This window comes from Peromyscus californicus, unplaced genomic scaffold (assembly GCF_007827085.1).
Source record: "Peromyscus californicus insignis strain IS unplaced genomic scaffold, ASM782708v3 Scaffold_17__1_contigs__length_78620276, whole genome shotgun sequence".
In the NCBI taxonomy this organism is placed as follows: Eukaryota; Metazoa; Chordata; class Mammalia; order Rodentia; family Cricetidae; genus Peromyscus; species Peromyscus californicus.
In genome coordinates this window covers 33,168,811-33,181,298 of record NW_026294469.1, presented here as the reverse complement: position 1 = coordinate 33,181,298, position 12,488 = coordinate 33,168,811, and the positions used below count along the sequence as shown (strand labels likewise).

The window sequence follows — 12,488 nt, the reverse complement described above, 5'->3', positions numbered from 1 at the left end:
TATCTAATAACAGAGTCTCTAGAGACTGTGGACCGAGAAGAAAAGTGTCTACTTAGGTTCCAGAATGAACACAGGCTGAGCCCCCAGATCTTTTCATTGCTTTATTCATTCTTTTCTAGACTCACTATGCTTTAGGACATAGTCTCCGAATGGTAGAATGAGATTCGGCCAACCAGGATGTGCACATCCTTCTCTTTCCACTCCCACCTTCATTCTCTTTATGCAGATGTTACACTAGGTGTGATAGGGCCTCCTGGAAAACAGAAGCACAGAGATAAAGATGCCGGCCTATGTTACATGTAATTAGCAAGTTTCAAAAATATTCACTTTCACTCTCCTATTTGACAACGTTTGCTAATGTTGAAGTAAAGACTCAGTGTGCCTTATCAAGGATTTCAAAGCTGTGCAGTTAGATGAAGTCACACCTTGGACTGTTCAAATGTTCTTTGTATAAATGCAGATATTTTGCTTCTTGGAGTCACTGGGATATTATTCACATATTTCATGAGTATAATCAATGGAGAAGAAATAATACACTTATAAGCAATGAAAGGGCATTCGGGTAGCTAAGGCTTCTCCCCTGGAAACAAGACCTCCCCAATCCAAGTTGTGATTACCAGAAGCTTCTTCACAGCCTCTGAAGCCTCTGGCCCCAGTTCATCCACACACTTCTTCAGCCCTGCCACCAGATGTTCTACAGAGATTCCCAGAGTTTTCAGAAGCATCTTCAAAGGATCAAATAAGGGAAGAACATTGTCCAAAGGTAAAGGTAGGTTTCCAACAGGAAGAGGGGCACTGTTGATGAGGAAGGCAGTGGCTGCAGAGCAAAAGAGAACAGATTGAAACACAGTACTCCCATCCCTGTCTAAGACCCCATTTCCTTCATCTCTGTCCATCACAGTCTCTACCCTCCATCCATTCATTGGGATTTCCCGTGAATATCTATGCTTTTGGGAGTTTGCATGTGGCAACCCATCTCCCTAGAACTTTCTCCCTCCTGGTAACTGTAGTCATTTCTTCCTCTTGTGGTCTGGTTTCTTTTTACATGTTACGCCTTACAGAAGCCTATAGCAGCCACTACACTTGAATGTCATCTTCTGTTACTCTTTTCTCATATTTTTCTTATCACTACCTACAATATTATGTGTGTGTTATTTTACTACCTTCATCCTCTCATTGGAATAGAAACTTCGTGAGAGTAATGTATTTACTTTTGTTGCTGTGCCTGATGCTCAGAACTGACTGTGGCATGTAGTAAGAGAAAGTGCTAAAAATGAATTCAGTAAATACTAACGAGTGATATTGAATAAGAAAGTACTTTGTATATAGGCTGTCTATAGCCACAGCCTTCCAGCCAAAGGAGAGGTGCCATAAAGCTTCTCCATTCAAGGCCAAGCATAGATGCACTAGATAATGTCCATGAAATCATGTCAGTTCAGTGTAACACCATAATTGCCACCAGTTAGAGCAGGAACAGTTCTGAGACTAAGGAGAGAGAAAGCATTTAGACACAAGATCAATAAATCATTGAGATGTTAAAATGAATATATATATATATGGACACACACATATATATGTATATATGAATATATGTGTCTATGCACATACAAGATCAATAAATCATTAGGATGTTAAAATGAATATATACATATACACATAATACATGTATGTATGTATGCATGTATGTGTCTATACACACACAAGATCAATAAATCATTAGGATGTTAAAATGAATATATATATATATACACACACACACACACATATATATATATGCATGTATGTGTCTATACACACACACACACACACACACACACACACACACACATATTTAGTCTGGCCATCTATCCAGAGAGGAAGACCAGAGTGTGAATTTCAGTGAGTATGGTCAATAGGTAGATGATAGGATGGTGCTGTAAAAATTCATTAAAATCAGGTTTTTTTAAATGTCTTCAATGCCATACCCACAATTATGGAACTTTTTCCAGAGGACAGTAAGGATTTATCAAAGTTTTTTCATGGGGCAATTGCATTTTACATCTTTGGTTTAAGTCACTAGCAATAGGAAGTGGCAGGGAGGATGAAGGATAGAAAGAAATCAGAAAGGACATTTAGAGGCTGAGCAAGGTACTTATAGAAGGAGCAGGTAGAGATAAGGGAAACTGCTCATGATTAATTCATGATGTATGAATATGTGCACATATCATGTAAAGCCTATTAATTTGTACAATCGACAAGTTAATAAATTACAATTTAAAATAATGGTTTTTAATTATCCAGCTTAAAAAGGAGGGAAATTACTTAGCATAGAAAATAAACAGAATAGAAAAATATGTGATGTACTTTTTTTTTGGAAAACCAGTGCAGATACATAAATACATGCATGCATGTAAGCATTCACATAAGAATCTATACCTTACCAGCTAAGACTTTCCATAGTTCATTTTTTTCTTTGAAAAACGTCTTGATTCCTGATTCAAAGCATGAAACTGAGCCTGTCCCACACCCTGCCTCCATCTTCTATCACCTATTTCCCTCTCAAACATTCTCCACATAGGGTGATAGTTATTTTGATCCATGCTCCTTTCTGCTGCCATATTTGTCTACAAAACTTTCTTTGCATACCAAGGGACAATGAAACATTCACAACTGTCCAAATTTCTCAAAAAAAAAAAAATACAAAGAATGATCTTAGGTCAGGATCTTAATTGCAGGTAGCACTCAGCATCTCATGGTTAATCCACATACCATTCACATTAAAGTTTTCCATGAGTTTCTGTATCTTTCTGGGGGACATTCTTTGAATCTTTTGGCCTTGGTGAACAATGGCTACCATCAAGCATTTTTCTCAGGGATCCAAACATCTCATTCTGGTAGTTACAGTGGTTCCCTGTAAAAGGAGTGGCTCAGGTTCTGAGAAGCCAACTTCTGTACCTTATTAGAAAATTAAACACTTCAGGTTTCAGTACACCCACTGAACTCTGCCTGTGTATCTCACTGGATGGTGCAGTCCAATAATCTCTGCAGAAGTTTCATCCCATGCCCAACTGTAAGAACTTTTGCAACAGTTTTTATAGCCAATAAATGAAATTTTTTCAAGGGAATCTGCCTAGCAGTCTGACTAATTGGAGATAAGAGCAAGAATAACTTTAAAACACTGTTAAAAAAATTAAGGGAAACTGTGATGTCCATAGTCCAACAGCAGAATGGGCTTTGTAGACCCTCAGTAGGAGCTGGCTAATTTACTGTGTATTGGAGATAGTCCTTACATTGGGTTAGCTTGCCTGATAGAGGATCCCCACTATCTTCTAACAGTTACCAACATTTTCTGTGACTCTGAAATTTCTTTTATCGTGCTTCACTGCCAGTATGCCAGGCTTAGTTGTGTTATTACAATAGAAACAGAAAAGTAGAGAACTATTGATGCTCCAGATGGTAACTTACCAGTATAACCACAAATGCTGATGATCACCAGCAGAAAGATTGATATCACCTTCATAGCTGGTGTCTGTGATGGTTTCCTGGACTTTGAACAATCGGAAAGCCCAACGAATCCACAGGGATGTCTGCTTTGCCACACATGCACTAATATATGCACTGAAGACCTGAATTTCAACCATTGTCTTTTGACTCACCCCACAAAGAAGAGCATAAAGGGCATGCTTCCTAACCAAACACAGTGGAGAGCTTTCCACTTTTCATCACATTCTCATGAGGACCAAAGCCACACACGGAAGTAGTCTCAAGTAGTTCTTTCCCAAGCCCTCACATAGAAATGATGGCAGACTGCAAAGAATTCTTCTCCTGGAAGAACACTTAAGAAGAAGAAAAGGCTTTATGTCAGGATAAAGGCATATTTTCCTCCAGTTTGTTCTCTATTTATTTAAAGTTTAGAGATTTGCATTACCTGCTAGACTTCCTCGATTTAGCTTAATGACACTGCCATGTTTCTCTTGAATTTGCTCATTGATCAATATTAACATACTGACTATGACAAGGTCACCAGATCTCTGTTATCTTTCCTAGTGTCCTCCAGTAATCCAAGGACAATTCAGGGTATGTTTATCTATCATCATCTAATACATATCTGTGTCATCTATAACATTCAGTGCATTCTGAGAATCAATCTACATTCGGAGAACCAATCCATTTTCAAGGCTGTCTTCCAAGGATCCAGGGCTCAGCCATGGGACATCAGAATGACCACATCAGTAAACAACATTTACTGGAGTTCGTTAGGGGCATTGGCTAAGCACTGAATACAAAAAAAAAACAGGTCATAAGAGAACATTCAATAGGAGAAACAGAACAGAGTCCATGTGGTTCATGGAATGAGTTGAGAACCCATTGGTCATGTTTTACTGCCTATTTCCAATACCAGAAAATGCGAAGAAGACATGTGTTGTCAGTCTCTTAATATGTGAGATCAAACTTGCCCTAACTTTCCCCCATGTGAAGGTAAGGTATTACTATGAAGACTTAATAAATAGTACAAAGGCATATGTGTGTCAAATAAAGGTTAATATGTAGGTCATCTGTTACTAATTTCTATACATTGTTAAATTGTACTGTTTTACTGCCATTAATTTCAGCTACTTGATAAACTAAATGAAAAGACTATAGTTTGCTTCTGTGCAAAGTGAGTGCTGCTTTCTCTATGTACTGTTTCTAGTTCTCAGACATATTAATACCTATAATAATAACATGAGGTGGCTATGCTGCCTCCCATAAGTTTTATGTCATCATTTCTTTTGGCATACTAAACACCCACTGTCTTATACCAGGGCTGCCATGCCTAGTGTGATTTAAAAATCATCTTAATAGTGGTTTCTAGAGTTTCCCTCTCTGCTTCAGGAGACTTGCTGGCAGACACTGTGCTTTCTCCATGCCTCTAGCTCCTTCCCGCCAAGGCCTCATCTGTGCTTCTAATGTTCTGAACTCTTGTGTGAATTGCCTTTTTTATTCCATATTTCTGTTATTTAGGACATGTAGAATCCCTGCTGACCCTGAAGACAATGGCTTCACCCAATTTCCTAATTCCTAGAGGTTAGGAGCAACTCAACTGTGAGTTCATTTTTTTTTTTTCATGTGCAAAACAATTCAGAGTCCAAACATTTTCCTTGGGCAAGAGCTCTGTTTGTCAAGACACTCTGAATCTCTGTTTCCCCTGCCCTTATCACTGCAGTCATGTACTAGCTGACTAAAGACAGTTCAGCAGGACTGGAGCCCATTGAAACTGTTCAAACTAGTCATTCTTTAGTTCATTACTCTATTATTCTTATCATTTCCCTTGGAAACAGCAATAAGAGCTCTTGGCCACATTTTACCTACTCATCTCTCTCCCCAGGACCTTGTCGCTCCTGTGAATTCCTAGGCCCTTTGTCATGCCATGTTCCTGTACCAGATACCAAATTCTGTTGACACTGACGATCATCTCCTGATCTGCTGGTAAGAATATTTATAAAATAAAATCTTTTATTTTTAATTTGTTCTTTGAGAATTCTCAAACCCTTTCTTGCATGTTTTTTTTCTGACACTGCTAATGACTTTCTTTGCATCATGGATTGAAGTCTTCTTTCTAAGGTTTAGTTGTGAGTATCTTGAGAAGGTTGTTTCCTCATTTTGGATCCTAATACAGAGCCCAGCAAAGTTTATAATTATGAGGAGTCTCAATGCCAGATCCCATGTGCAATCATTTCAGTCTTATAATATACCCTCTATTGATAAGTTTTCATGGCATTTTTAAACAAATGACATGAAACCAGAAGCACTGAGTTAATTGTTGAGGTCACTTAATCAAAGACAGGATTCACATTATCACCTCAATAGATACAGATAAGCTTTTGACAAATTTCAGTCATTCCTTCTTGGAAAAAGCCCTAAAGAAACTAGGAATAGAATAAAAATGTCCCAACATAGTAAAAGTCTATATCCTATTAACCTTCAGCCAACATCACACTTAATGGTTAAAACCTCATTGAATTTCCATTACAATCAAGAAGGGGACAAGGGCCTGGCGGTGGTGGCACATGCCTGTAACCCCAGCACTCGGGAGGCAGAGCCAGGCAAGATCCAGGACAGTCACCAAAACTACACAGAGAAACCCTGTCCAAAAAAAGAAGGGGACAAGGGGACAAGGGCTCCTACTTGCTCTGCTTTAGCTAGAGCAATAAGACAAGAGAAAGAGAAGGTGTACAAATAGGAAAAGTAGAAGGCTAGCCCTTATTTGCAAATGATATGATCCTGTACATACAACATTATAAAGATTCTACCAGAAAGTTCTAATAACAAACACTTTCAGCAAAGTAGTACACTACAAATTCAACATCGGAAGACCAGTAGCTTTTCTATATACTGATAGCAAACATGTTGATAAAGAAATCACAAAACCAATGACATTCACAGTGGCTTCGAACAATCTTAAATACCTAAGAATAAGTCTAACTAAGGAACTTAATGACTTCTCTGACAAAAATGATAACACACTGAAGATAAATAAAAGACACCAGACTTCCTAGATCCATGAGTTAGCTGAATTAATAGAACGAAATACCTGTATTACTAAAAGTGATCTACACACCAAATACAATCAAATTTTATTAAAATTTCAATGACTTTTGTTTGTACCTGCAAACTCATGAATAAAAGCTAAACGAATTTAAACAAAAAAAAATTTTGTTCAATGCCTGGGACCCACCTAGGCCCTCTGAATGCAGGTGACAGTTATGTGGCTTGGGACAGATGTTATAGCCACATTGCCCTCATATCCAGGTAAGGACTTTCTTAAAATGACTCTAATCACTCGGGAAGTATGACAAATGAGATTATTCTATGAAATTCAAAAACTTCTGCATAGTATGAGAAACATACAAAAACCAAAGTAAGAATAAGTCCAGGCTGGCGGGCTGACCAACTCTACAACTACCCAGACCCAGAACCAGGGTTGTGTGTTGGCCCACCCCAACATCCATCTCAACTTTAATCTGTTGGAATGAGGGTCAGGAGGATCAGTCCTGAGGATCCCAGGGCAGGAACTCCAAGGCACAGGGAAGCATCAAGATGTCTGGGCGGGGGGTTTCGGGGGAGTGTGGGGGGTGCAAGAAGTCCCAGTGAGGGCCCAGTGTTGATGTTGTGGCAGAGGTCAGGGGCCTCAAATCAGACCAATGATTCTTTGGGATGAACGCCTGCATGTAAAAATATATGGATAAAGGGGTTTACTGTGTGACTCACTGTATTATACTGCAACTTCCATGAGGAGATTTTCCCTTTCTTCCTTTTTTTTCCTTTTTTCTCTTTAATTTTATTTTGTTTTATTTGGGTGGAGGAGGGAGATGGGTGGGATCAGGAGGCATAATATGAAAGATACAAAGAAATAAAAAGAAAGTTAAAAAAATTAAGTCTATAGAATGAGGGAAAATCATTACTAGCAGTTCTGAGAGAGAAGTAATATCCAGAATAAACAATGGACTCAAAAACACTAGATGCCAGAAAGTCGAACAACTCATTCAATAAATGAGTTAGTGAAATAAATAGAGTTTGTAAGAGATGAAATATAAATGGTCAAGAGATTCATTTTTAAATATTCAACATCTTTAGATACTAAAGAAAAGCAAAAATAAAACCATAGTGACATTCTATCTCACACTGGCCAGAAGTCCTATCAAAAAAAAAATTGCAAAGGCTATTAAGAAGGTAAATTAGTCTAACCACTATGGAAATGAATGTGGAGATTTCTCAAAATACCCAAAATAGAACTACCACTGAACCCAGTTATACCACTTCTGGTTATGTACAAACGACTCCAAGTCAACATATCACAGAGACATTACAGCATCGATGTTTACTGTTCACAAGATCTGAGTCTAAATGTCTATCAACAGATGGATAAAGAAAATGTGCTGTTGATATACAATGGAATTTTATTCCTCCATAAAACAATAAAATGATGTCATTGGCTATAAAATTGATGAAACTGGAGATTGCCATATTCAGTGAAATAAGCCAATCTCAGAAAGACAAGTATGTTTTCCGTAATTTGTGGATCTGGGGGATTCACATATGTATGTGAGTACATGTTAGGGGGGAATACATGTGAAGACCAGAGGACAACCCCAGACAGCACTCCTCAGATGTGATCCACCTTGCTTTTTGAGACAACGTATCTCATTGGCTAGGCTTCCTGGCCAGTGAGCCTCTGGAATCTAGATTTGGTTTTAAGGGAACATAATGCTATGAATGCCTATAAATTGCATGATAATAGAAGGGAAATTAGGAGGAGAAGATTAGGTAGCAAGGGAAAATGAGGGTAAGGAAGACAATATAGCCAAAATACGTTACATATATGAAAGAAGTTGTCTTTATGAAACCCTACACTGTATACAGTGACAATATGCCAATAAATAAATTATAAAAATTAAAACGCATCCAGAATTTAAGGTCTTTCTATTCAGGTTTGCATTTTGCTATGTTTAAATGTTTAAGATGTATTTCCACATAGCATTTGTTAAACATATTGTCATAATTAGTCTTCACTGTCAACCTGACTGGATTAAGAATCAACTCAGAGCTAAGCCTCTGCATACACTTAGAGGATTGTGTTGATTGTATTAACTAATGTGGGAAGACCCTCCCCGTCCCAGAATGTAGATGGCTCCCTCTCCGGCAGCAGGCAGAATATGAAGAGGTCCAAGATTAAAGTTCTTTTCTTTTCTTTTTTTTTTTTGTCAGCTTGCCTTGGATGGAGCCATACATGTTTCTACATTATTGATACCTTGCTGATGAATTCAGCTGCGCTGTTACTACTGTCACTATGGCTATCCTTCTCAGACACAAGAATCTAGCTTCTTTGGCCTTCCAACACGGGGAAGAGATCAGTGACTCTTCCTCTATTGCAGACCAGCTCCAGGCTGCAGGCAGGGCTCAAAGAGAATGCCCCAGTGTCTCAAAACTAAGACATTTTTCTGTCTGAGGGGTTAGAAATAATACACATTTCCATCTATTTTCTTGGTGGTTACTTTTCTTTATTCTCTCATGTTTGCTCTGAATCCCTTTGTACACACACACACACACACACACACACACACACACACACACACACACGTGCGTGAATGTTGTATATAGGAGTTATATTTGAAGGTAACATTTTATTTGATAAGAAAGAGTCATCCTGACAACACACTTGTAATAAATCTCAACTTCTTAACTGGTAGGGCTGCAAAGTGCAGCTGCAGCTGCAAAGAAAGAACAAGTCATTAAGTTATCTACCTAAAGAGATAATCTTATAAAGGATTAAAAGAGTGATAAAGGCAAACTATTGAGGAGTCTAAAAAAATAAGGAACTCGTGCATATACCCTATATTTTTTAGTGTAACAAACATTTTAAACTAACATTTTTTTTTTTTTTTTTTTTTTTTTTTTTTTTGGTTTTTCGAGACAGGGTTTCTCTGTGTAGCTTTGTGCCTTTCCTGGAACTCGCTTTGGAGACCAGGCTGGCCTCGAACTCACAGAGATCCGCCTGGCTCTGTCTCCCGAGTGCTGGGATTAAAGGCGTGCGCCACCACCGCCCGGCTAAACTAACATTTTTGATTAACAAAAATTCCAGGCTTTCTAGAGCTGGAAGTGTTTACAAAGAGAGCTGTGTCTTAAATGCTTTGGTTGGAACTCAGGTTTACCTTAAATCTCCTAATATAAGCCCATGTGGCGCGTTCCAAGGCACAGTGACACTGAAAGCATTTTAAATCCTGAAATATATTTTTCTGTCTTGTATGTAACTTTAGAGCATAGAAAAGGGAACTTGTAACTCTTTTTCACCCGTGCAATTTCAGGCTCCAACAGAAAAAAAAACAGTGAGTTGGCTGAATTTTGAGTTTTGAGGTTATATGCCCATATCAGAAAACTGAGGTTAGGAATCTGTGCAGAGTTAATTGCTCTCATATGTTATCAGCCAGACTTAGCAAGAGAGACTGGAATAGTAATTAGGGTGCTTTGTGCCTTTAACCTTGGCTCAACAATTCAGACAGCTGGCTACTATATCTTTGTGAACTGGACAGCTTTTCCTAGGAATAGTTTATTCTAAAATCCACTAACAAGGCACCTGGCCTAATCTAAATCTACTTTGAAGTTTTAAATCAGCTAATAGTTATCTTGGCAGCTGGGGAGATTCAACTATTTTCCTGTGTCAACCTGAGCTGTGGTATAAAACAGCTTCTCGTGGAACTCAATTGGTCCTGACTGTGTCAAAATTATACAGCATCTTCCTGACAATCCACAGATGTGAATATGCCCAATAGATGGGATGTATTCAAGAGATAAACACACTACAATACAGGCAGTGGGAGACTCCTCACATCATATACATAGTAGCAGCGAGCATGCAGGGACACAACAGAAGTTAAATACATTCTGGAGTCTTTATTCTCACAAGCCTTTCTTGAGCAATGACAACCCATCAGAGAGTTCCTCTTCTGGTGGGCTGACATCTGAATTTCACTTGTCATCTGCTGCACCTCTGATATGGCTACAGCCACCAGCAACTCTCCAGGACTTCAGCACCAGATTGAAACTGATGAGGCACCACCCACATGGACTGAGCTGTTAAAGGTTCTCAGTATCTCCAGTATGAAGGCAGTCATGTTGCTTTAATACTGTTTAGGCAAATAGTGCCATGCTACCTCAGGCTTCCTGCCAGTGGCTTTCCAATACTTTACAGGGAAATACCAATAGAATGCAGACCTGGGAAGCAAAAGCAGAGAGAATAATAGATGAATTGAGAGAACCAAAGCAGAACAGGAGGTAAAGTGCCACAGCTGACTGGATGGTTTCAGTCAAGACTGCATGGCTTCAAGTGATTCTTGAGTTTAAAGATTTGGGTGAGAAGACAGAAGAGAAAACCTAGAATTTGCAATGGCGTATATTAGAAAGTAAACTGAAGTAATTAAGTAGATTGATAACAAAAATGGGTGGGTTAGAGTCTCTTAATTTTCTATTCTTTGCATTATTATTCTCTTTCACAATGCATGCCCAGCACAGAAATCAAACACATGCTACACATGTTCACTTTAAATCAAATAAGCACTACTTGTGTCTGATAAATTTTCTGGGAAGTGTGACACTAATCTAAACTATGACTAACTGAATGGGATTGGTATTTGATCTGGGTAGAGCCGACCTGGGGTTTTGAATGAGAGAAGAAACTCATTTAGAAACAAAAGGCAGTTAGACCTGCCTGTGTCCAGAAAGACTTCATGCTCATGCATTGCCCATGCAAGCAGCACATATAACTGGCTCTCCAGCAACAGGTACTCCCAAACCTACCCTGTAGTCACCACTTCTTTTATGTGATCCTGTCCAGTGTGGGGGGCAATACCAGGGTACTCATGTCTTTGTTTTATACTTTTGTATTCTAATCCATAACCTGGAAAAATCTAACCGTGACTTATTCCTTTAGCCTTAGGCTTTGGCCTTGGCCCTGTCTAGTACTGTACAAGGGTGCTATGTTCCCTCCCAGTAGGTGTCAAACTGAATGTGACCACACTCAGTGACCTTCAGCAATTCAGACTGCACCTGGCCAAAGCACGGGCTGGTTTCAGTGTCTTAGCTAGGAACCATTTCCTTTTTCTTAAATGTTTACACTCACTGTGGTTTTGATGACCAAGACCCAGCCCTGGAGAGTTGCAGGGGCTCCTGGCCAGCATGGTATTTGCATAACATTTCTCCAGCTTCTTGAGACCTCCCAAACATTGAGGGAGATCTTTTTTTTCCCTTAAGTTCCTTGTTTTGGGTTCTTAACTATTAAGGACAGAGGTCCCCAGTGCCACATAAGGCAGGTTTGGTGTGTGGGTCTGTATTCTCAGCAGCCAGGAGACAAAGGCAAGAAGATCAAGGATTCAAGGTCATCCACCCATACAGATTGAGTTTAAGCCAGCCTAGGCTACATGAGACCTTATTTTTATTTTTTTGTTTTGTTTTAAAGTGGGAACGGAGGAAAAAGTAAAAGTCGAAACTACGGGACATCCTTAGAATTTCTGAAATTTGAAACTGTACAGGAATTACTTTCAAATTGGTGGTACAAGTGTGCTCTCTTGTGGCTAAATTTGAGATTACACTACAGTTTGCCTACAAAGCAAAGCCTTTTAAGAAGTAGTTGTCTTGTAGTTAGGAGAAAATAATTGATTATAAAGCTTAAAGTCGAAAAGGAACAATTTGAAATGGAAGACTATTGAGTTCTCTCTGATGTGTTTGTCTTGGCTTTAGACTTTACTGAAATGATAAGCCCATGAAAAAGAGACATCTGAAGCAAACCAGAAAGTCTGGAAGCTTTCTTACTGAGTTTAGTGATATGTGGGAGTGAGGGATGCTAGTGAAGAGAGTGTTCAAATTGGCTGTTGTTCTTATTGTACCAATTTAAAGTGCCTCTAAATAGTTGACAGTGTGGATACCATCAGAATCATTCTATCATGCCAAGACCTTAATAAATATGCAGACATTCT

At 38.8% G+C, this 12,488-nt stretch overlaps 1 protein-coding gene across 1 annotated transcript; it reads right to left on the bottom strand.

The window, feature by feature from the left end:
- Nucleotides 1-229: 229 nt before the first annotated feature.
- Scgb3a2 (secretoglobin family 3A member 2) lies at nucleotides 230-3,499 on the bottom strand. Its single transcript, XM_052741444.1, has 3 exons — nucleotides 3,445-3,499; nucleotides 618-817; nucleotides 230-253 (listed from the first exon to the last, which is right to left on the bottom strand). The coding sequence occupies exons 1-3, from the start codon at nucleotides 3,497-3,499 to the stop codon at nucleotides 230-232; spliced, it is 279 nt and encodes a 92-aa protein (XP_052597404.1).
- Nucleotides 3,500-12,488: the final 8,989 nt, after the last annotated feature.